Here is a 25,705-nt window from a genome sequence, read left to right as displayed (position 1 = left end):
ACATAGTGAAAGACGAGGTGGTTGACGATATAGAACGGTTGGCTGTACTTAAAGTTTGGTAAGTTACCAGGACTGGATGGGATGCATCCAAGGATACTGAGGGAAGTAAGGGAGTAAGGGAAGAAATGTGGAGGCACTAGCCATAATCTTCCAATCCTCCTCAGATACAGGACTAGTGCCAGAGGACTGGAGAATTGCAAATGTTACACCCTTGTTCAAAAAAGGGTGTAAAGACAAACCCAGCAACTACAGGCCAGTCAGTTTAACCTCTGTGGTGGGCAAGCTTTTAGAGACAACGGGTGGCACAGTGGCGCAATGGTTAGCACCGCAGCCTCACAGCTCCAGCGACCCGGGTTCAATTCTGGGTACTGCCTGTGTGGAGTTTGCAAGTTCTCCCTGTGACCGCGTGGGTTTCCGCCGGGTGCTCCAGTTTCCTCCCACAGCCAAAGGCTTTCAGGTTGATAGGTAAATTGGCCATTATAAATTGTCCCCAGTATAGGTAGGTGGTAGGGGAATATAGGGACAGGTGGGGATGTGGTAGGAATATGGGATTAGTGTAGGATTAGTATCAATGGGTGGTTGATGGTCGGCACAGACTCGGTGGGCCGAAAGGCCTGTTTCAGTGCTGTATCTCTAAATAAATAAACAACAATCCAGGGCAAAATTAATAGTCACTTAGACAAATGTGGATTAATGAAGGAAAACCAGCATGGATTTGTTAAAGGCAAATCATGTTTAATTAATGATTGAGATTTTTGATGAGGTGACAGAGAGGGTTGATGATGATAGTGTGGTTGATATGGTTTATATGGACTTCCAAACGATGTTTGATAAAGTGCCACATAATAGACTTGCCAGCAAGGTTGGAATAAAAGGGACAGTGGCAGCATGGAAACAAAGTTGACTGAGTGACAGGAAGCAGAGTCGTCTGTTTTCTGACTGGAGGAAGGTATACAGTGGGGTTCCACAGGGATCGATACTAGGGCCACTGCTTTTCTTCATCGAAACTAATGGTCTAGACTTAGGTGTGCAGGGCACAGTTTCAAAATTTGGGGATGACACAAAACTTGGAAGTATTCTGAACTGTGAGGAGGATCGTGATAAACTTCCTAGAGGACAAGCTGGTGGAATGGGTGGGTGAAGTATGAAGTAATACATATTGTTCAGAAGAATGAGGGGAGGCAATATAAAATAAAGGATGCCATTCTAAAGGGGGTGCAGGAGAGAGGGACCAAGGGGTATATGTACACAAATCGTTGAAGGTGGTAGGACAGGTTGAGAAAGTGGTTAATAAAGCATACAGTTTTCTGGGCTTTATAAATAAGTGCATTGAGTACAAAAGCAAGGAGGTTATGATAAACCTGTATAAAACACTGGTTAGCCCTCAACTGCAGTATTGTGTCCATTTCTAGTCACTGCACTTTAGGAAGGATGTGAAGGCATTAGAAAGAGGGCAGAAAAGATTTACAAGAATGGTTCCAGGGATGCGGGACTTGAGTTACATGGATAGATTGGAGAAGCTGGGGCTGTTCTTCTTGGAGAAGAGAAGATTAAGAGGAGATTTGATAAAAGTGTTTTTTATTCTTTCATGGGATGTGGGCATTGCTAGCAACGCCAGCATTTGTTAGCCACCCTAATAGCCCTTGAACTGAATGCCTTGTTAAGCCATTTCAGAGGGCAGTTAAGAGCCAACCACATTGCTGTGGGTCTGGAGTCACAGGTAGGCCAGACCAGGTAAGAACAGTAGATTTCCTTCCCTAAAGGACATTAGTGAACCAGAAGAGTTTTGACAACAATTGATAGCTTCATGGCACCATTACTGAAACTAACTTTCAATTCCAGACATTTATTAATTAATTGAATTTAAATTCCACCAGCTGCCGTGGTGGGATTTGAACCCATGTCCCCAGGGTATTAGTCTGGGCCTTTGGATTACTAGACCAGCGACATTACCACTACACTACCATCTCCCCTGTGTTTAAAATTATGCGGGGTCTGGATAGCCGAGATAGAGAAAAACTAGTGCACTCTGATTTAAGGTGAATGGCAAAAGAACGAACAACGACCTAAGGGAAAACCTTTTTACGCAGTGAGTGTTTAGGATCTGGAATGCAATGTCTGAGAGTGTGGTGGAGGCAGGTTCAGTGAGTGTTTAGGATCTGGAATGCACTGTCTGAGAGTGTGGTGGAGGCAGGTTCAGTGAGTGTTTAGGATCTGGAATGCACTGTCTGAGAGTGTGGTGGAGGCAGGTTCAGTGAGTGTTTAGGATCTGGAATACACTGTCTGAGAGTGTGGTGGAGGCAGGTTCAGTGAGTGTTTAGGATCTGGAATGCACTGTCTGAGAGTGTGGTGGAGGCAGGTTCAGTGAGTGTTTAGGATCTGGAATGCACTGTCTGAGAGTGTGGTGGAGGCAGGTTCAGTGAGTGTTTAGGATCTGGAATGCACTGTCTGAGAGTGTGGTGGAGGCAGTTTCAGTGAGTGTTTATGATCTGGAATACACTGTCTGAGAGTGTGGTGGAGGCAGGTTCAGTGAGTGTTTAGGATCTGGAATGCACTGTCTGAGAGTGTGGTGGAGGCAGTTTCAGTGAGTGTTTATGATCTGGAATACACTGTCTGACAGTGTGGTGGAGGCAGTTTCAGTGAGTGTTTAGGATCTGGAATGCACTGTCTGAGAGTGTGGTGGAGGCAGTTTCAGTGAGTGTTTATGATCTGGAATACACTGTCTGAGAGTGTGGTGGAGGCAGGTTCAGTGAGTGTTTAGGATCTGGAATGCACTGTCTGAGAGTGTGGTGGAGTCAGGTTCAGTGAATGTTTAGGATCTGGAATGCACTGCCTGAGACTGTGGTGGAGGCAGGTTCAGTGAGTGTTTAGGATCTGGAATGCACTGTCTGAGAGTGTGGTGGAGGCCGGTTCAGTGAGTGTTTAGGATCTGGAATGCACTGTCTGAGAGTGTGGTGGAGGCAGTTTCAGTGAGTGTTTATGATCTGGAATACACTGTCTGAGAGTGTGGTGGAGGCAGGTTCAGTGAGTGTTTAGGATCTGGAATACACTGTCTGAGAGTGTGGTGGAGGCAGGTTCAGTGAGTGTTTAGGATCTGGAATACACTGTCTGAGAGTGTGGTGGAGGCAGGTTCAGTGAGTGTTTAGGATCTGGAATACACTGTCTGAGAGTGTGGTGGAGTCAGGTTCAGTGAATGTTTAGGATCTGGAATGCACTGCCTGAGACTGTGGTGGAGGCAGGTTCAGTGAGTGTTTAGGATCTGGAATGCACTGTCTGAGAGTGTGGTGGAGGCCGGTTCAGTGAGTGTTTAGGATCTGGAATGCACTGTCTGAGAGTGTGGTGGAGGCAGTTTCAGTGAGTGTTTATGATCTGGAATACACTGTCTGAGAGTGTGGTGGAGGCAGGTTCAGTGAGTGTTTAGGATCTGGAATACACTGTCTGAGAGTGTGGTGGAGGCAGGTTCAGTGAGTGTTTAGGATCTGGAATACACTGTCTGAGAGTGTGGTGGAGGCAGGTTCAGTGAGTGTTTAGGATCTGGAATGCACTGTCTGAGAGTGTGGTGGAGGCAGGTTCAGTGAGTGTTTAGGATCTGGAATACACTGTCTGAGAGTGTGGTGGAGGCAGGTTCAGTGAGTGTTTGGATCTGGAATGCACTGTCTGAGAGTGTGGTGGAGGCAGGTTCAGTGAGTGTTTAGGATCTGGAATGCACTGTCTGAGAGTGTGGTGGAGGCAGGTTCAGTGAGTGTTTAGGATCTGGAATACACTGCCTGAGACTGTGGTGGAGGCAGGTTCAGTGAGTGTTTAGGATCTGGAATGCACTGTCTGAGAGTGTAGTGGAGGCAGGTTCAATGAGTGTTTAGGATCTGGAATACACTGTCTGAGAGTGCGGTGGAGGCAGGTTCAGTGAGTGTTTAGGATCTGGAATGCACTGTCTGAGAGTGTGGTGGAGGCAGGCTCAGTGAGTGTTTAGGATCTGGAATGCACTGTCTGAGAGTGTGGTGGAGGCAGGTTCAGTGAGTGTTTAGGATCTGGAATGCACTGTCTGAGTGTGTGGTGGAGGCAGGTTCTGTGAGTGTTTAGGATCTGGAATGCACTGTCTGAGAGTGTGATGGAGGCAGGTTCAGTGAGTGTTTAGTATCTGGACTGCACTACCTGAGAGTGTGGTGGAGGCAGGTTCAGTGAGTGTTTAGGATCTGGAATGCACTGCCTGAGCGTGTGGTGGAGGCAGGTTCAGTGAGTGTTTAGGATCTGGACTGCACTGCCTGAGCGTGTGGTGGAGGCAGGTTCAGTGAGTGTTTAGGATCTGGAATGCACTGCCTGAGCGTGTGGTGGAGGCAGGTTCAGTGAGTGTTTAGGATCTGGACTGCACTGCCTGAGCGTGTGGTGGAGGCAGGTTCAGTGAGTGTTTAGGATCTGGAATACACTGTCTGAGAGTGTGGTGGAGGCAGGTTCAGTGAGTGTTTAGGATCTGGAATGCACTGTCTGAGAGTGTGGTGGAGGCAGGTTCAGTGAGTGTTTAGGATCTGGAATGCACTGTCTGAGAGTGTGGTGGAGGCAGGTTCAGTGAGTGTTTAGGATCTGGAATGCACTGTCTGAGAGTGTGGTGGAGGCAGGTTCAATCGAGGCTTCCAAAAGGGAATTGGATAAGCACCTGAAGGGAAAAGATTTTGCAGGGCTATGGGGAAAGGATGGGGGAGATGGACTAGTTGAGTTGCTCATGCAAAGAGCCAGCACAGAAACGATGCCCGAATGGCCTCCTTCTGTGCTGTAACCGTTCTATGATTCTCTCTCCAACTTGTTTTTTAAAATTGTTTTCCAGTGGATTTTCAATGGAAGCGCACTTCGAACCATCCTGTCTGAACCCTGGCGGAGTCATTAAAGCTGAACAACTGAAGCAAGCTCTTCACAGCATGGGGTTTGTCATGAACAATGAGGAATTCAACAGTCTCTGGTTGAGGTGAGCAGGTCAGGGAGGAAAAGCATCAGATATTGTTGAGTGTCTTTGCGGAGCCATCAGTCTAAACCAGGCATGACGAATGAACCACACACTGCGTCAAAAACAGAGAATACTGGAGACACGTGGCAGCTCAGTCAGCATCTGTTGGGAGAACAGAGCAGTTAAAGTTTCAAAGAACAAAGAACAAAGAAAATTACAGCACAGGAACAGGCCCTTCGGCCCTCCAAGCCTGCGCCGATCCAGATCCTCTATCTAAACATGTCGCCTATTTTCTAAGGATCTGTATCTCTTTACTTCCTGCCCATTCATGTATCTGTCTAGATGCATCTTAAAAGACGCTATCATGCCCGCGTCTACCACCTCCGCTGGCAACGCGTTCCAGGCACCCACCACCCTCTGCGTAAAGAACTTTCCACGCATATCCCTCCTAAACTTTTCCCCTCTCACTTTGAACTCGTGTCCTCTAGTAATTGAATCCCCCACTCTGGGAAAAAGCTTCTTGCTATCCACCCTGTCTATACCTCTCATGATTTTGTACACCTCAATCAGGTCCCCCCTCAACCTCCGTCTTTCTAATGAAAATAATCCTAATCTACTCAACCTCTCTTCATAGCTAGCGCCCTCCATACCAGGCAACATCCTGGTGAACCTCCTCTGCACCCTCTCCAAAGCATCCACATCCTTTTGGTAATGTGGCGACCAGAACTGCACGCAGTATTCCAAATGTGGCCGAACCAAAGTCCTATACAACTGTAACATGACCTGCCAACTCTTGTACTCAATACCCTGTCCGATGAAGGAAAGCATGCCGTATGCCTTCTTGACCACTCTATTGACCTGCGTTGCCACCTTCAGGGAACAATGGACCTGAACACCCAAATCTCTCTGTACATCAATTTTCCCTAGGACTTTTCCATTTACTGTATAGTTCACTCTTGAATTGGATCTTCCAAAATGCATCACTTCGCATTTGCCCTGATTGAACTCCATCTGCCATTTCTCTGCCCAACTCTCCAATCTATTTATATTCTGCTGTATTCTCTGACAGTCCCCTTCACTATCTGCTACTCCACCAATCTTAGTGTCGTCTGCAAACTTGCTAATCAGACCACCTATACTTTCCTCCAAATCATTTATGTATATCACAACCAACAGTGGTCCCAGCACGGATCCCTGTGGAACACCGCTGGTCACACGTCTCCATTTTGAGAAACTCCCTTCCACTGCTACTCTCTGTCTCCTGTTGCCCAGCCAGTTCTTTATATATAGAAGCTGCTTCCACGCCCAAACATTAACTTGTTGGCCCTCTCTACAGATCCTGGACACATAGATCCACTGTCTGTTTCTGGCACTTTCTGTTTTTGGATCAGCCTCTGTCAAATTATGATTTTTAAGTCTCGTATACGTTAATACATGAAAACTTGACACAAGCACATTGAGAGATCACTGTAGATCCTCACAGATACCTCAGTGATTATAATCTAACCAGCCTGGTGGGAAGGGGTGGTAGTGGGGGGAGGGGGTTATTTTCTGGCGGGGAGGAGGGGGTGAGAAAGCTGCCCACCCCAGACAGCTTTGGACCTAACTAGAGGGACTAAATCGTGGTCCGATCGCACAAATGCAGCGCGCGCAAGGTTTTAACTCTAGGTCGGCTAAAGTCCCACAGTCCAGGACTAGCTTGTGAAGGCTGGCAGCAGGAATCTGGTAATGGCCGAAGGAGACCCAGGTGAGTCTCTTTGAAGTCAGCTGGGTTCCTCCTGACACCACAAGGTGACCTTGGGTCTTCCTCTCCCACCACCCCCAACCTCCAGTTGCGATGGTTCCTGCCACAACCCTCCCCCATCCTGCAACCCACCCCCCAGCAAACTCACTTATCGACCCAGGGACTGTTTTCCTGTGGTCCTGCTCACACATGCCAGCCTCCAAACCATTCCCACTGGCTTTGGATGGGAGTCCACGAGGGAACATTCAAAGGTGAGGGGAGCTGAGCTAATCGCTGCCACCTTCGACACTTGCATCCTGATTCTCGCCCTGGGTTAAAATCTGGGCTTTACATTCAGTGCAATAAACTCACAGCAGAAATTGTTAACAATACTCTCTACTGCCTGACAGTTCAAAAGCAGTTTCTTCACTGGGAATTTGAATTATCCAATAAATGGATTTAAGCAATGCAAGTAACATGGCAACGTGGGAATTAGATGAGAGACATTTACTCTGTATCATGCAGGAAGAGAATAGATCTAAACTGAGATTGTGAAACAGCAAACAAAAAAGTTAAAATGTCCCAAAGCATTGTACATGCATTCAATTGCTTTAACACTGCGCTCCCTGTTAAAAGAAAGACTTGCATTTATATAGCGCCTTTCATGACCACTGGATGTCTCAAAGCGCTTCACAATCTATGAAGCACTTTTGAAGTGTAGTCACTGTTGTAATGCAGGAAATGCAGCACCCAGTGTGTGCACAGCAAGATCCCACAAACTGCCATGTGATAATGACCAGCTAAACTGTTTTCTTGTGTGATGTTGATTGAGGGAAAAATATTGGCCAGCACACCAGGGAAACACCGCACCCCCCCCCACCCCCCGCCCCACCTTTCTCCTTCAAACAGTGCCATGGGATCTTCTACATCCACCCAAGCAGGCAGATGGGGCCTCAGTTTAACATCTCATCCAAAACACAGAACCTCTGACAGTGCAGCACTCCTTTGGGACTGTATTGGAGTGTCAGCCTCAATTCTTGTATCTAGGCCTTGGGTGAGACTTGAACCCAGAACTTTGTAACTCAGCGGTAAGAGTGCTATAAACTGAGCCTGAGTGATTATGTTCAGCAGAAGAAGGTGACATGAGTATAAAATTGGGGGGTACACCTTTCACCTCCAATTACATCAAGTAATTCATCTGCTCCTCTTCAATTTTCTGTGTGAAATACCAAAGTTCACAAAACATCTTGTCAGTGGAATGTTATTTGACAGTCTGTTTTTTGCAGATTCTGTAGGAGGATGAGAGGTTTTTGTGGTATTATCCTTAAGGAGATAATGCTGGACAATTATTGATTTCCATACATGAAACAGATCCCAAAAACCCATTCGCTCGGCATTCTGTAAATTTAATGAGCATTAAAATTGATTCTCTGATTGATTTTCTCCTTTTCTGCTTCACTGGATCCAAACTGTTGTTGTGTAACAGCAATCATCCCACTTTCTGTACTTTGTGATAATCCTTTTCTTAGTCGGAGAAAGAACACATTTTCCAGGTCAAGAGCTGGCTTTCCTGAACTTGGGCAATTAAAAATCTTTGGATTGAGTGCCTCTCATTTAAAAAAAAAATTAGATTTTTGTTGTTTTTCCAATTTCAGGAAATATATTTAAAAATCAATTCTGTTGTTGTCTCCCTTCCTCAGAAAGATCACATTCTTAGCTATTGCTTGTATTTTTTTTAAAAATTGGTTCTCGGAATCTGGGCTTCACTGTATTTATTGCACATACCGAGTTGTCCTGAAGGCGCTGAAAGTAACTATGTTGGTGTCGGGCTGGAGTCAGAAATTGGCCCAGACCAGGTAAGGATGCCAGGTGTCCTTCCCTAAAGGGATATTAATGAACAAATTGAGCTTTTATGACAAGACGATCGCTTCATTGTCACTTTTCCTGGCGTCAGCCTAGAGATTACCAGATTTTATTGAATTCAGGTTCACAGCCTGCAGTGATAGGAGTTGCACACATGCTGGTAAAACTAAGGTCCAGGATGAAGATGATGTTCAGCCCATTATGTTTTAATATGTGGATTGCAGTTTCAAATCCAGCCAAAGTTAATTAAATGAAAGTCACCTCTGTACTAGTTAGGGACCTTGTTAATGTTTGCATTTAAAATCAGTTCCTCCTCACACACAAAATCACCCATAAGTTGGCACAGAATGCTACTACTCTGCGGCGTTGCTGTGGGTAGCACTCTTGCACTTCAGTCAGAAGGTTGTGGGTTTAAGTCCCACTCCAGGCTGACACACTCAGTGTTGCATTATCAGACATCCTGTCATTCAGACTGCCCTCTTGGTGGGACATTAAAGATCCCACAGCACGAGTTAGAAGACGAGCAGGGGAGTTCTCCCTGGTATCTTGGCCAATATTTATCCTTCAACCAACATCACTAAAAACAGAATATCTGTTGTTTGTGGGATCTTGCTGTGTGCAAATTGGCTGTTGCATTTCTTACACTACAGCAGTGTCTACACTTCAAAAGTACTTCATTGGCTGTAAAGTGCTTTGGGAAGTCATGAAAGGGGCTATATAAATGCAAGTCTTTCTTTAGATGGACAAGAAACCCTCAGCAGCTTTTGAAGGTACTTGGATATGCACTTGAAGTGCTGTTAACCTACAAGACTACAGACCAAGAACTGGAAAGTGGGATTTTTAAATTTAAATTCTTAAATACTTTTTTTGAGTGGGGGGTTGGGGGGTTGGGGGGGGGGGGTGTGAAATTTGACTGGATAATGGTTTCCTTCTGCGTCATAAATTTCTATGATTCTGTTCTACAAACTCTTTCTGAGGTCTTGTAAGGTCTTGTGGAGACAGGGAGATATTTCACTGTTCCTGTAGGCTGAGGTTGAAACAAAGGCACATTATCGAGGGGAATGATAGACTGCTGCTTTACTCTTCTGTCTATTTGCTTGTCCTATTTTTATCCTGAAATTTCTTAATGTTGACACTAAAACCAAGATAGAAGAGTATTCAACTAACATCACTAAGCTTAGCAAGCAGTAATATATTCCTATGTTATGAGCATGCCTAGTGTGTGGTGGCATCATTAAACATGTGATCTGGCCATCTTGGCGTCTGTCTTTCTTTACACGTTCCTCTCAATATATAATAGATTTTGGCGTCAAAGTGGGATTAAAGTCTTTGCAGAAAATGTCAGTAGAGACCGTGATGAGCAAAGTAAGCTACCGGCTAGGATGGTGAAATTTTTGACTAGATTGTGTTGAGCCTCATTGTTTCTGAAATTGTGTGGCTGTATTCAGTTGAATGGATTCTGCAGGATCCTAATGTCCATCTAATTCATGGTGTGCATGTCCACAGGTTCCTGAAGGTGGCAGGACAGGTAGAGAGAGTGGTGAAGAAGGCATATGGAATACTTACCTTTATTGGCCGAGGTATAGAATACAAAAACAGGGATGTAATGCTGGAACTGTATAAAACGCTGGTTAGGCCACAGCTGGAGTATTGCGTACAGTTCTGGTCACCACATTACAGGAAGGACATAATTGCTCTGGAGAGAGAGTACAGAGGAGATTTAGAAGAATGTTGCCAGGGCTTGAAAGTTGCAGCTATGAGGAAAGGTTGGATAGGCTAGGGTTGTTTTCCTTAGAACAGAGGAGGCTGAGGGGTGACTGAATTGAGATGTATAAAATTATGAGGGGCCTAGATAGAGTAGACAGGAAGAACCTGTTTCCCCTAGCGGAGAGGTCAATTACCAGGGGGCACAGATGTAAGGTGATTGGTAGAAGGATTAGAGGAGACATGAGGAAAAACTTTTTCACCCAGAGGGTGGTGGGTGTCTGGAATTCACTGCCCGGATCGGTGGTGGAGGCAGAAACCCTCAACTCATTTAAAAAGTACCTGGACATGCACCTGAATTGCTGTAACCTGCAAGGCTATGGACCAGGTGCTGGAAGGTGGGATTAGATCGGGCGCTAGTTTTTTCAGCTGGCAATGACACAATGGGCTGAATGGCCTCCGTCTGTGCCATAGTTGTTCTATGGTTCTAATTCAACTGCCAACTACACTGGATTTGGTGAGTTGTTCTGATTAGGCTGACTTAGCATCTGTATCACTGTTACAGTAAAATGTTTAATACAGTATAACAGTAAAATGTTTACTGGGTCATGGCTACATTTGAAAATGGGACAAAATGTCTGCACCCACAGGATACATCAGAGAACTAGGAACATATGTTAGAGTGCAAGAACCATTCAGTTCATACATGGAAAGAATGGACATGGTCGTTAGAGTCAATAATATATTAGAACTCAAATGTGAAAGTGAAGAGGTCCAGACTCAGAATAAGGCAATTCTTGAGTGCAAGAAAACAAGGGAGATTGAGCTTGAGTGTATGGCATGCTAACAAACCTTCCTGCTCCCAACAAGGCAAAAGATGTGCCATTCAAAACAATCACCACCAAGTTGGAGGAACATTTTAATCCTAAACCAATAGAGATAGCAGAAAGCTACCAATTTGGAACCAGAAACTAGAGAAATAGTGAAGTAGTTGGCGAGTACATTGTGGCACTGAAGAATTTGTCACTACATTGCAACTTTGGTACATTCTTAGACCATGCAGTACGAGACAGATTCATGTGTGGATTGGTGGATTAAAGAATCCAGTTGACATTACTAACCACACAAAATCTTACATTTGAGCTAACGTGTAAGATTGCTTCTACAATGGAGACGGAATCAAAGAATGCTCGGGAATTTCATACTATGTCAGTGACTAGTATAGTTTCTGTCCACTGTCAGAAGGCTTCTGCCAAGTCTAAAGCGGGGAGACCTGATCAGAAGAGTGCTGATGATAAAAGTTTAGTGACTTGTTATCACTGAAATTGCAACCACATGGCACGAGCATGTCCATACAGAAATGCCAAAAGAAAGGCCATATTACAACTGCTTGCTGAGTGAAGGCCAAGGCAGGAAAGGGAACTCATTCCAGTGATAATGGAAAACAGTGATGTCACAAGGGTGGAGTTCACAATCTTGAAGGGAATCCAGTGTGCTTAGGAGGAGCTGTAGCTGTACAGTATCTATGCCACTAGCATCACTCAAATGACAGAGACTTTTGTATAAAGCTGTTGATGAATCAATGGTACATCAATATGCACATCGCTATGGCTGCAGATTGCTCCATTATGAGTAGAGACACACGTGAGAGAAAATGCCGTGATGTCCCTCTAACTGAGAGCACATTTCAGTTGAAATCCTACTCTGGTGAGGTGTTAGAAACATCCAGACAAATGGAACACGATGTCCTATAAGTCCCACAAGTTACCCATTGTTGTAGCGTGATATGCCAACAAATCAACATTAATAGCCAAAGCCTGGCTTCGTAAGCTGAAGTTAGACTGGAAGCATGTTGTCCAAGTGGAGACGGCCAAGATACTTGTTCAGCTATTGAATAGTTGCAGCAACATTTCCCAGGATAGCTATGAAGGTAGAATGAGTGTGAAAGCAAACATCCAAATTAAGCCTGATGCAAAACCAGTAGATTGCTAGGCTAGGCTGGTTTGCTCTCAAAATGCAGGTTGAAGAGGAACTAAAGAAGCCAGAGAGGAATGGTGTGCTAGTGAAAACTGACCACAGTGATTGGGCAACCCCAATTGTAACAGTGCCCAAGTCAGGCAGAATTGTGAGACTATGCGGGGGCTACAAAGTCATAATCAGCCAGGGGGTGGGTGATAACCAGTATCCACTACCAACCTTTCAAGATTTGAATGTGGAGTTAGCGGGATCCAAGCTATTCATGAAGTTGGATTTGTCCCATGCCTATGCATGGTTCAATGTGGATCGAGAGAGTCACGATAAACACACACATGGGGTTATACTCCAACATGAAGCTGCCCTATGGTGTGAAGACTTCTCCAAAAACCTTCCAAGCTTCAATGAATACGATTTTGTGAGGTATGCAGCATTGCTTCTGCAATCAGGATGATGTGTTGATCGCAACCACAGCAGAGGAAGAGAATCTTCGAGTGTTGGATGAAGTGTTAAAAAGGCTCAAGGAGCACAATGTGAAGTTGAAAAAGACTAAGTGTGCCTTTGTGCAATCTGAGGTAGTGTACCTTGGCTAAAGGGAATGGTGTAATGCACAACAAGATGCTTATGATGCATGTAAGAGAAGCATGACCAGTGATGCACTACTCATTCATTACGACACAAATTGTAACCTGAAGCTAGCATGTGATGCTTCAAACTATGGAGTTGGAGCAGTGATCAGTCACGTCATGGATGATGGTCAAGAGAAGCTCATAGCATTTACATCATGTACCCTGACCAAGAGTGAACGCAACTACATGCAGATAGAAAAGGAAATGCTTGGAATCGTCTTTGGAATCACTTGTTTTTGTTAGGGAGAAACCTAACACCCGTTACAGGTCATAAACCCCTAGTAGTTATTCTGGGTCCAAAGTCTGCAATATTGACAATGGCAGTGTCAATGATGCAGGGTGGCTGTCACAGTATAACTACAACTTTGAATATCCTAGTTCAAAGGAGAATGCTGTCACTGACTTAGTGCTGTGTTTGTAGCATGAAGTCTCAAAAGTAGGCTGTGAAGGTACAATCTTCACAATAGGAGTTGTGGATGAGGAATTTCCAAACACTGCAATTGAAATTGCAGCTGAAACTCAAAGACCTAGTTTTAAAAAGAGTCTATGAACAGACTTTAACTGGTTGGACAGCTTGACTTGTGTACAGACGAGGAACTGAAACCGTTCCACAACTGACATAATGAATTAAAAGCAAAATACTGCAGATGCTGGAAATCTGAAATAAAAACAAGAAATGCTGGAAATACTCAGCAGGTCTGGCAGCATCTGTGGAGAGAGAAACAGGGTTAACGTTTCAGGTCAGTGACCCTTCTTCAGAACTAGCAGATAACAAAGGAGAAGGTGTAGATAGGACGAGGTCACAGAGAATAACCGACCAGAAGGTCATGGAGCAAAGGAAAACAATATGTTAATGGTGTGTTGAAAGACAAAGCATTAGTACAGATAGGGTGTTAATGGAATTAAAACTGAACAGCCACAATCACAAACATGCAGAAAACAACATTGGGTAGGCAAACTGAACAAACACCTTCTCCTTTGTTATCTCTTGCCCCACCCCCGCTTTACTTGCTTAAAACCTTTCACATTTCTAATATCTGCTAGTGGGGGTTGAACTTTTCACATTTTCTGGGGTTGGCTGTCTGGACAGTAAGGGTTTTCAGCCGGGATTCTTCCGGGCTTCCTTTAACCTGCCTTCTTGGTCACTTTTTCCCCTTCCCTGTCTAACCTTTTGCCAGCCTTGTGCCTGCCTGTCCCTTTTTGTTCTCGGCAGGGGTCCCCTACAGTTCACCAGCCCTCTGCTGGAGGGTCCTCCGAACACCGGTACAGGACTTGGGGGTGCAGGTTTCACTGTAGGTTAGGTTTCCCCTCAACCTGGCATATGAGGCAACTCCACCACATCTTTGTGGAGTTTTGGCCAGTCAAACTGCTGTCTTATGCGGGCTGTGGTCTTTCGTATACCGGCATCTACAGCCACTGTAGTCTCATGGGCCCTTCTTAATATCTCTCTCCGATGCCTCTGCAGCACCACTAACTGGTGAACTACTGTCCACTCCTTGCCCTCAGGTCTGTGAGGAGAACTCCATTTCCTCATCAGTACCTCATTCTTTAAATAGTAGCAATCAGGGACTCCCCCTGCTTCACTTCACTGGGCAGCCTGTGCTAACTCTTGCAATACTGTGTTGGCTCGCTGAGCCTCAGCTAGGGAAGATCCATTTAATTCATTCCCTGGGTCTCCTAACTTCCCAAAGAAAGTCTCAGACAGACAGATCTCATGGTCATCTGCCTGCAGTGCCAATGCAGTCTCCTCTGGGGGAGCTGGTTTGATCATGGCCTGATCCACTACACATTCAGGGAAACTGCAGGGGTCTGTCTCCTGCCACTGCCCTGTCTCTCTGACCTCCTGCGATCTTTCTTTCACTACTGGGGGCGGCTACCGCCTTCACCCCCGCTAGATCATTACCTAGGAGCAGGTCAGCCCCGTCCACAGGCAAACTAAAGACATTCCCTACAGTCACCGGTCCCGAAACTAGGTTGCACTCCAGGTGCACCTGGTCTAAAGGTACAGGCATACACTGCCCTCCAATACCATTCACCACCATTCTGGTGTTCACTGCACTCTCTGGGGGAAAGGTCAGGCCTTTTACCAGTAAAAGGGATCTAGTAGACCCTGTGTCTCTGAGGCTTACTATGGGCTTGCTTGCCCCACTCGAGGGGTATGGGGTTACTTTCCCTTCAGACACAAAACTCTGATAACATTCAGGAATCCTATTAAATTTTCCTGCGCTTGCAACCGTAAGCTTCCTGGGTCTCACTCTTACTGCAGTTAAAGCCAGTTGTTCTGCTGTGCTTTCCATCAGGTTCCTGTCTTCACTGAGTGGGTGTGCCCTGATTATCCATTCAGGTTTTCCCTTTAGTTTCCAGCAGTCAGCTTTTAAATGCCCTGCTTTATTACAACCTTTATTACACAGGTCTCCGGGTCTCACTCTTGCTCACAGCAGCTTCCTTTTTGGCTAGAGGAGGGCCCCCTGTGTCTCCTGCTTTCCTTTATCTCCCAGGACTGCTTGGGCTCCTATCACCTTCCCACCCTTTGTCCTTTTCGGATTTGTGGGGGTGACTAGGAAAGGTTCTTGACTGGGATGCCGACTTATAAATTCAAGCAAACTCATCAGCTAGAATGGCCGCTTGCCAGGCTCTCTGAACCCGCTGCTCCTCTACATGGGTCTTTATGAAGAGTGGGAGAGAGTGTTTAAATTCCTCTAATGGGATTACTTCTCTGAGATTCTCATAGCTGAGCTGTACTTTAAGAGCCCTCAACCACTGGTCAAAAGCCAGCTGCTTGTATCTTTCAGATTCCAGATAGGTTTGATTAGTTTGCTTCTTGAGGGTTCTAAACTTTTGGCGATAGGCTTCGGGTGCTAATTCATATGCCCCAAGGATAGCATTTTTGGTCAGTTCATAATTTGATGAACTCTCATCTGGCAGCTGGGAATAAACGTCGTGGGCTTTTCGAGTTAGCTTGCTTTGTAGTAAAAGAGACCAGGTCTCAGCTGGCCATTTTAACTGCCTTGCCAGTTTCTCAAAGGACACAGAAAATGTTTTTACATCTTCCTCATTGAGTTTTGGAATTAGTTGAGCTTGTTTCAACAATTCTCTACGCAGCCCTGAATTATGCTCCTCCATATTGGTCATGCTTTCACTGGGGTTACTCTGTCGTCCCCTAGTTAATGCGAGCTGCTTCAGCTCTCTCCCTCTTCGCATTCTTTTTGGAAGGTTCTTTCTCTTTCTCTCTCCTCTCTTGCTTTTTCTTCTCTCTCTCTTTTTCTTCATATTCCTTCTGGAAGGCTCTTTCTTTCTCCCTCTCCTGTCTCTCTCCCTTTCTTTTTCCTGTCTCTCCCTTTCTCTTTCCTTGTCTTATAATTTAAGTTTCCTTTGTTCCTATTGTATCTTTGCTAGCAGTACCCTGTCTGGGTCTACTTCTAACCCTGCTTCTGCTTCTTCAGATTCAAGGGGAAAATTGTTGGCCACTAGCCTTAGGAGTTCCGACTTCCTAGCCTTGCCATGTACAATGATCCCACACTGCTCAGCCATTTTCCTCAACTCCTCCATAGACAGTGCTTTTAACTTATCCCAAGTTACTTCACCCTGGCTCGGAGAGCTACTAGCTTCAGTTGCAGACATGTTAATATTCAAGCACACACAACCACAAGAAAACCTGTATTGAAATCTTGCTCTTTTTTGAGTGGGATCAATTTGGATTCCCACTTCCAATTTCTCTTGTTTGTCTGTGGGTAAAATCCAGGACGGTAGCCCCCAAATTTCAGTTATGACCCGGTGAGAAAGGTTTCTAGGGTTCCCTCTCAGCCTTCACCTGGTCTTACAGTAACAGGGTTTAATTTTAAACACACCATCTTTCTGGCTCCCCCTTGGTGAATCCTTGTTCACCGCTTTCCAATTATAAGGCAAAGGAACCAGCACAAACAGGCTTTCTTAGGTTTAAAGAAGAAAAGTTGAAATTTATTAAACTTGAACTTAAACTCTTATTCGGTTGACGCCTACAGATACACGACGCGCCCACACTGGCATGCATGCGCGATACCCACATGCAAATAGAGACAGAAAAGAGCAGAAGAAAAACAAAGTGAAAAGTTTGAGGCAATATCTAAAGAGTTTTTGTTGCGGTTCTTCGAGCTCACTGTAGAGTCCTTGATTGTAGGTAGATCTTGCATTTCTTTGGGGCCCAGTATTCTTCTTAAACCTTGTTCGCTGTAGGAGAATTTTCTCTCTTGGGGTTCATGTGTCTTCAGTGGATTCAGAGGATTGTGAGAATGAGATGGGAGCAGACAGGAGAGATCTTCTCAGTCCAGGAGCAAACAGACGTTCTGAGTTCAAACTGTTTGTGCAAATCAGAAAACCCAGGTTGCCAAGCAGGTTAGTTATGTGACTAACTGGTTTGACCATGTCTGACATCACTTTAGCAGTCTCTGGAATGCTCCTATTACACACAATACCTGGTGATCAAGGTCCATTGTGGGTTGAATGTGTCAGGGAATACTCCTTTGTCCTTCCAATCCAAATGGAGACATTTTCATTGTCAGGGGAAGAGAGCAATAGTCATGTGATTCCCAGGAAAATATTGCACTGTACAAAAAGTTCTAAAATTGAGAGAAAACACAATAGCTTATGGTGTAGAGAGAGAAGTAAAAGAGCCATCATTGGATATGGGAGCACTGTGGGAAAAAGCAGTGGCTGAGAAACCCAGGGCTCATGAGTTCAAATCCCAACAGAGCACAATTGAATCCAATAATCTGGTCATTTTAGGCTGGTACCCAGGGAAAGGAAATGACCATAAAAGCAGCCGAATTGTTCTTTAAAATCTCAACTGACTCAATAATCTTCTTGAGGGAAGTGATCCTGCCATCCTTACCCAATCTGGCCTACTTATGGCTCTAGTTTTACAATATGTAGTGGACTCTCAATGCCCTAGTCTAAGTATGGACAATTAATACTGCCTTGGCCACTTCCCAAGATCAAATTTACGCTTGTCCTGTAAACAGTAAGATATAGCAGTATGGGCTTTTGTGGATGAATTATTGTTAATGTGCACAGCGCACGTGGGTATGTGTAAGCTGATGCTTTATGTACAACGAACATGCTGGTGTCTGTCAGTTGCTGCTTTTGATCCTGTTCTACCATCTGTCCAAAACCCTTGTAGGGCGTGAGACTCCCCTGTGGAGTCTCACTTAGGTTCGGAGCCGTAATCTAGACATAACAGGAATGAGTGACTCAACACCAAATAATGTATTAAAACAGCAATTTTATTGAGTAATTATTAAGTAATTATTAAACAATTATTTATGAAAAAAAAGGAAAGAAAGATAACTTTAGTAAAAAGAAAGGAAGGAAAAGAGTACTGTGTCATGCAGGCTCCCACCTGCCAAGAATGAGGCACATTAATTTTGCCACATGGATATTAAACTTAAAATTGTTTCTGGGAAGAAAAGAGGGACAATCACAAGGAATTGCCAGGCCCCTTGCCGGAAAGACATTTTTGCATACTAGCAGACAGTGTTGGAAGAAAGGAGCCAGTCCCTGTTTCCCCAATACACAGAAGGCTTGGTCAGACCAGTTTAGTCACATGACTAACTGGCTGTTGCGGGGTTTTGAACTGAGAGTTTTAAATTAGCCACAGAGAATTTGAATTCCGAAAGCTGTTTGCTCCCGGATTGAAAAGACCTCTCTTGGCTGACTCGCCTGCTTTGGAATCCATTGAAGACACATGAACCCCAAGAGAGAAAAATCTTCCACAGTGAACAAGGTTTAAGAAGAATACTGGGCCCCAATGAAAAGCAAGATCTACTTACAAAAGGACTCTACAGTGAGCTCGAAGCACAGTAACAAAAACTCTTCAGATATTGCCTCAAACCTCTCCACTTTATTTTTTCTTCAGCTCTTTTCTGTTTCTATTTACATGTGTGTATTACATATGCTTGCTAGTGTGGGGCGCGGCGTCTATCCGTAGGTGTTAACGGAATTAGAGTTTAAATTTATCTTTTAATAAATTTCACTTTTCTTCTTTAAACCTAAGAAAGCCTGTTTGTGCTCATTTCTTTGCCTTATAATTTGAAAGTGGTGAACAAGGATTCACCAAGGGGGAGCGCAAAACACAGTGTGTTTAAAATTAAATCCTGTTACAGTAACACCAGGTGAATGCTGAGAGGGACCCCTAGACACCTTTCTCACTTGGTCGTAACAGTATAGAAAGACAAAAAACTGCTAGAACACCAAATTAGTTTGTTCACGACAGCTCTCTAAAATGGTACCTTTCCCCCTTGGTACATACGGCACTAAGTCTCCGGAGAACATTGCACGACGATGGACTCTCCGGTCAATCACTCCGTCGACGTCCCTTCCTCTGTAGTCTTCAGTGGTAGAATAATCCACTCCGGCTGCAGCCCTGACTATTGGATGCTGTGCCCCTTTAAGTCCAATTTCTAGCCCTATTCCAGCTGTCCGAGGCCTCTATCAGATTTTCTCAAAACAAGAGTCTGACAACCATGAGTCCTTATCAAATTCTTCTCACAGGCGCTACGAGACTGTTCAGGCTGTTTACACATCCTTTGATGGTGTCTCTCACCTGCCATCAGTTAGGTTGTACTGTCCATCCATTAAACTCCATTTTCTGATACAACACCATACTGGACCACTCCATGTGCAAGGTTATCCATTGTCCTGGCTTGTAATTCAAAGATCATCAAATACGGTAAGAACTGACTTCAGTTTAAACAATGGGAAAGCAACGGTTATTTTCAAGAAGAGAAAAACAATAGTTTAGACAAAACAACAGCTGTGCACGACTACCCTGATCAGCATGAAAACAAAAGGAAAAAGTTCTTGGGGCAAAACAGGTTCATACTATTGACTGCTATTGATTATATAATTGATTAATTACTTGACTTAATCAGAGCACAATCACACTTAGTTTTAAATCAATGTTTACAAAGTAACATTTAAAAATTCAATATATGTTTAATATAGTTTTTTTAAAAATCAAAAGCAAAGTAAAATGCAAAAACATAAGAAGTACAAAATTAGTGGCTGTAGGCCTCAGGCCTACACCCTTTTTGCTTTTCATGCAGCATGACATTGCTGGAAGTAGCTGCATGAATACAATCATTTACTCCGAGAACTCCAAAGAACAAGGTCACTGAGCCGCATAGGAGATATTAGTACAGGTGATTAAAAGCTTGGTTTAAGAAGTAGGTTTTAAAGAATGTCTCAAAAGGGATGAGTGAGAGGTAGAGAGGCGGAGAGGTTTAGGGAGGGAATTCCAGTGCTGAGGGCCCAGGCAGCTGAAGGCACGGCCACCAAGGAAATTAGGGATGCTCAAGCCAATCGTGTGTGGGTACGGAAGCCTAGTGCTTCTGTTATGGGACCTAGCAACCTAGAGTTCATGGGTTCAAATCTCAGCATGGTAATTTGTGAAATTGAATTCAAAAAACCTGGTAATCAATGGCAAAAGAAAATAAGCATGAATCTTGGTGGATTGCTACAAAATCCCAACTGATTTACCAATGTCCTTCAGGGAAGGAACTTGTTGTCCTTACCCAGTCTGGCCTACATGTGACTCCAGTCCCAAACCCTCTCAGCATAAAACTTGAGTACTACACATCCTGCCTGAAAGGAGCTATCCAGTTAGTCCTACTCACCCTCTGCACTTGACTGATAGCCCTGTAAAACCTTCCCTTCAAGTATTTATCCAATTCCCTTTAAAGGTTATAATGGAATCTGTTTCCACCACCCTTTTACGCAGTGCATTGCAGATTATAACAACTCACTGCATAAAATGTTTCCTCATGTTGCCTCTGGTACTTGAGCCAATTTTCTTAAACCTGTGTCCTCAGGTTCCCGACCCTCCTGCTACTGGAAACAGTTTGTCCTTATTTACTCTCTCAAATCCATTCATTATTTTAGCATTGCTGTTAAATCTCCCCTTCGTCTTCTCTGCTCTAAGGAGAACAAGCCCATCTTCTCCAGTCTGTCCACATTACTGAGGTCCCATATCCCTGGGACCATTCGACAATCATAATATGATTAGGCAGAGTAAGCACAGTTTAATGAAAGGCAAATTGTGCTTGGCAAATCTATTAGAGTTTTTGAGGAAGTAACCAGGAGGGTAGATAAGGGGACCCAGTGGATGTAGTTTATTTGGATTTTTAAAAGGTATTTGATAAGATGCCATGCAAGATGATATTACCCAAGATAAGGGATCATGGGATTGGGGGTAATGTATTAGCATGGATTTAATGCATAGAAAACAGAGATTACTGTGGACAGTTTTGATCTCCTTACCTAAGGAACAATATTCATGCCTTATAGGGAGTACACTGATAGTCCACCAGATTGATAGGGATGAAAGAGTTTTTCTATGAGGAGAGATTGAGATTAGAAGAAATTTCTTCACTCAGAGGGTTGTGAAGCTTTGAAATTCACTATCCCAGAAAGCTGTGGATGCTCCATCGATGAGTATTCAAGACTGAGGTCAATAGATTTTTGGAGTCTCAGGGAATCAAGAAATATGGGGATAGATTGGGAAAATGTGTTGAAACGGATGATCAGCCATGATCTTATTGAATGTGGGAGCAGGCACAAGGGGCGTTAAAAGGATGGCACCATCAGTACGTCACTGGAATGTCAGCCGTGTTTCATGTGACAGGCTGACAATGTCCTGGAAAGCGGCTTGAATTCATGTCTCTGTAACTCAGGCAAGAGTATTAATAACAGAGCCAAGCTGGCATGTAAAACACTACAGCAAAGAGCTTCTGTCCTCTCCTGGCACTGAGTTTGCTTATCCCAGCTAATAACAATCCTGGGAATGTGCCCATCACTTTGATGCTGCAACCTGTTCCGATAATGTGCATTATTGGATTATCACTGTCTACGGCCGTAATGCTCACTGTTGCACTTCTATTGGCAAATAAAAGCTATGGGATGCACATAGATGATCACCCCACACAATAGCATTGATCAGAGATGTAATAGAGTTCTAGTTTATCTTGAAGATATTTGTCAGGGTATGAATGAAAGCTGACTATAACTTTATGTTTAATACCATTTAAATCTCATTTAATGAAATGCACATCTGTTGCACATGGGAAGTGTCTGTCGGGGAGAGATTGTGGGGAATAGGGGAATGTCTGCAGGGAGTGGGGTTGTATTTGTGTGGGAATGACTGTTGGGATTGGTGAGTGTCTGGGAGCAGTGTTTGTAGGGAGTGTCTGTGGTGAGTGTCTACAGTATGTGGGGGAGTGTCTGTGGGGTGTGTCTACGGGGAGTGAGGGAGTGTCTCCGGGGAGTGGGGGAGTGTCTATGGGGAGTGGGGGAGTGTCTATGGGGAGTTTTTTCATTCGTTCGTAGAATGTGGGCATCGCTGGCTAGGCCAGCATTTATTGCCCATCCCTAATTGCCCTTGAGAAGATGGTGGTGAACTGCCTTCTTGAACCGCTGCAGTCCATGTGGGGTAGGTACACCCACAGTGCTGTTAGGGAGTTCCAGGATTTTGACCCAGCGACAGTGAAGGAACGGCGATATAGTTCCAAGTCAGGATGGTGTGTGGCTTGGAAGGGAACTTGCAGATGGTGGTGTTCCCATGCATCTGCTGCCTTTGTCCTTCTAGCTTGGTAGAGTTCGCAGATTTGGAAGGTGCTGTCGAAGGAGCCTTGGTGAGTTGCTGCAGTGCATCTTATAGATGGTACACACTGCTGCCACTGTACGTCGTTGGTGGAGTGGGTGAATGTTGAATGTTGTGGATGGGGTGCTAACCAATCAGGCTACTTTGTCCTGGATGGGGTCGAGCTTCTTGAGTATTGTTGGAGCTGCACCCGTCCAGGCAAGTGGAGAGTATTCCATCACACTCCTGACTTGTGCCTTGTAGATGGTGGACAGGCTTTGGGGAATCAGGAGGTGAGTTAATTGCTGCAGAATTTCCACCCTCTGACCTGCTCTTGTAGCCACAGCATTTATGTGGCTGGTCCAGTTCAGTTTCTGGTCAATGGTAACCCCCAGGATGTTGATAGTGGGGTATCCAATGTTGGTAATGCCATTGAATGTCAAGGGAAGATGGTTAGTTTCTCTGTTGTTTGAGATGGTCATTGCCTGGCACTTGAGTGGCACGAATGTTACTTGCCACTTATCAACTCATGCTTGGAAATTGTTCAGGTCTTGCTGCTTATGGACATGGGTTACTTCAGTATCTGAGGAGTCACGAATGCTGCTGAACATTGTGCAATCATCAGCGAACATCCCCACTTCTGACCTTAGGATGGTGGGAAGGTCATTGACGAAGCAGCTGCAGATGGTTCGGCTGAGGACACTACCCTGAGGAACTCTTGCAGTGATGTCTTGGGACTGAGATGATTGACCTCCAACAACCACAACCATATTTCTTTGCGTTAGGTATGACTCCAACCAGCAGAGAGTTTTTCCCCTGATTCCCATTGACCTCAGTTTTGCTAGGGCTCCTTGATGCCATACTCGGTCAAATGCTGCCTTGATGTCAAGGGCTGTCACTCTCCCCTCACCTCTGGAGTTCAGCTCTTTTCTCCATGTTTGGACAAAGCCTGTAATGAGGTCAGGAGCTGAGTGGCCGTGGCGGAACCCAAACTAAGCATCAGTGAGCAGGTTATTGCTAAGCAAGTGCTGCTTGATAGCCCTGTCGACGATCCCTTCCATCACTTTGCTGGCAATCGAAAGTAGGCTGATGGGGCAGTAATTGCTCGGGTTGGAGTCTTCCTGCTTTTTGTGTACAGGACATACCGGTTTGTGGGGCATGGGGGACTGTCTATGCGAGTGTCTAGGGGATGGGGGAGTGTCTATGGGGAGTGTTTGTGGGGAGTGTGGGGGTGTCTGTAGGGAGTATTTGTGGGGGGTGGGGGCATGTCTGCATCCACCTGAGAGGGCAGACGGGATCTTGGTTCAACGTTTCAGCTGAAAGGCAGCACCTCCGGCTGTGCAGCAGTCCCTCAGCACAACAACATGAGTGTTAGCCTGGATTACATGATCAAACCTCTGGAGTGGGACTTGAATCTACATGTGTGCTGAACTAAAGAAAGAGCAATCACCTGCCGGGAATTAAGAAACATCTCTTCTGTCAAAAAATTGTCTGTGGCAGCAGATTGCATTTTCGGTGCTGTTTCAGTAATAACAAATCAGCTGTAGCAATACTCCTAAATTATGAATATGTATTTTGATCTAAGCCAAGCTGACAGTGCAGATTTTAATCATTACTGCACAAGGCTGTCTCTTTTATTCTGTGAGTGAGTCCAGGAGTTAGGCAAAGTATCTTGAAGAAAGTATCGATTTGCTGTTGTGTTCATTCATTTCCTGTACTTGCTTTCATCTTTTGTAAAAATATTTATTTTCTGCCTCCCTGAATGTTTTTTGGCCTGCTCAGTTTTAATCATGAGCCTCTTGCATTTTAAATGCTTATATCCGAAATAATTCTGCTTCTCTCAGTGGGCAGCACTCTTGCCTCTGAGTCAGAAGGTTGTGGATTTAAGTTCCATTCCAGAGGCACAAAATCTAGGCTGACACTCCCAGTGCAGTACTGTGGGAGTGCTACACTGTTGTCTTTTGGATGAGATGTTAAACAGAGGCCCCATCTGCCCTCTCAGGTAATCCCATAACACTCTTTTAAGAAGAGCAGGAGAGTTCTTCCTGGGCCACGATTTATCCCTCAACCAACATCGCTAAAGCATATTGCCTGGTCATAGCGCTATTTATGGGAGTTTGCTGTGCACAAATTGGCTGCAGCATATTCTACGTTACAGTGGTGACTGCACTTCAAAATTCTTTCATTGGCTGTAAAGTGATTTGAGACATCCTGAGGTTGAGTTATGATTACATTTCGCTATGATATAAATGGTGCATCTTTAAACAAAAAAGTTCTCAAAAACACTTCCACCACCAAACATTCCAATACTTTGTGTTCCAGACAGATTTATTCTTCTTTCTAACTTTGCTGTTTTTTTTTTGCAGGATCAGTAAGGAAAGAAAATTGGAAATCCCAACCGCGCAGCTTTTAAATGAACTTGGAATAAATTGCCAACAATCTGTTCATTGTGGATCAATGGATCTCGTCACAATGTGTAGAATAGGTAATTAGAATCATAGAAATATGAGGCCATTCAACCCATTGTGTCTGTGCCAGCCGGAAAAGAGCTATCCAGCCTAATCCCACTTTCCAGCTCTTCCTCTGTAGTCATGTACTTTAGATGGGTCTGTTTTTGTCCAGTGTGTGCAGGAGGGTTTTCTGACACAGTATGTAGACAGGCCAACCAGGGGCGATGCCACATTGGATTTGGTACTGGGTAATGAACCCGGCCAGGTGTTCGATTTAGATGTAGGTGAGCACTTTGGCGATAGTGATCACAATTCGGTTAGGTTTACCTTAGCGATGGGCAGGGACAGGTATATACCGCAGGGCAAGAATTATAGCTGGGGGAAAGGAAATTATGACGCGATTAGGCAAGATTTAGGATGTGTAGGATGGGGAAGGAAACTGCAGGGGATGGGCACAAACGAAATGTGGAGCTTATTCAAGGAGCAGCTAATGCGTGTCCTTGATAAGTATGTACCTGTCAGGCAGGGAGGAAGTTGTCGAGCGAGGGAGCCGTGGTTTACTCAAGAAGTTGAAGCGCTTGTCAAGAGGAAGAGGGCGGCTTATGTTAGGATGAGACGTGAAGGCTCAGTTAGGGCGCTTGAGAGTTACAAGCTAGCCAGGAAGGATCTAAAGGGAGGGCTAAGAAGAGCAAGGAGAGGACACGAGAAGTCATTGGCGGATAGGATCAAAGAAAACCCTAAGGCTTTCTATAGGTATATCAGGAATAAAAGAATGATAAGAGTTAGAACAGGGCCAATCAAGGATAGTAGTGGGAA

The 25,705-nt window shown here is 44.7% G+C and overlaps 1 protein-coding gene across 6 annotated transcripts in view; it reads left to right on the top strand.

Moving 5' to 3' along the window:
* Nucleotides 1-25,705, top strand: part of LOC137379412 (EF-hand calcium-binding domain-containing protein 6-like) — a 120,074-nt gene that overhangs the window by 53,422 nt on the left and 40,947 nt on the right. For all 6 annotated transcript variants that reach the window (XM_068050188.1, XM_068050187.1, XM_068050185.1 and 3 more), the window contains 2 exons: nucleotides 4,820-4,957; nucleotides 24,806-24,924. In XM_068050188.1, coding sequence (XP_067906289.1) covers nucleotides 4,820-4,957; nucleotides 24,806-24,924 — 257 coding nt within the window. The remainder of the gene's footprint in view (nucleotides 1-4,819; nucleotides 4,958-24,805; nucleotides 24,925-25,705) is intronic.

Source organism: Heterodontus francisci, chromosome 18 (assembly GCF_036365525.1).
Source record: "Heterodontus francisci isolate sHetFra1 chromosome 18, sHetFra1.hap1, whole genome shotgun sequence".
In the NCBI taxonomy this organism is placed as follows: domain Eukaryota; kingdom Metazoa; phylum Chordata; class Chondrichthyes; order Heterodontiformes; family Heterodontidae; genus Heterodontus; species Heterodontus francisci.
The sequence above is the reverse complement of the archived record's forward strand: the minus strand, read 5'-3'. Positions and strand labels throughout refer to the sequence as shown.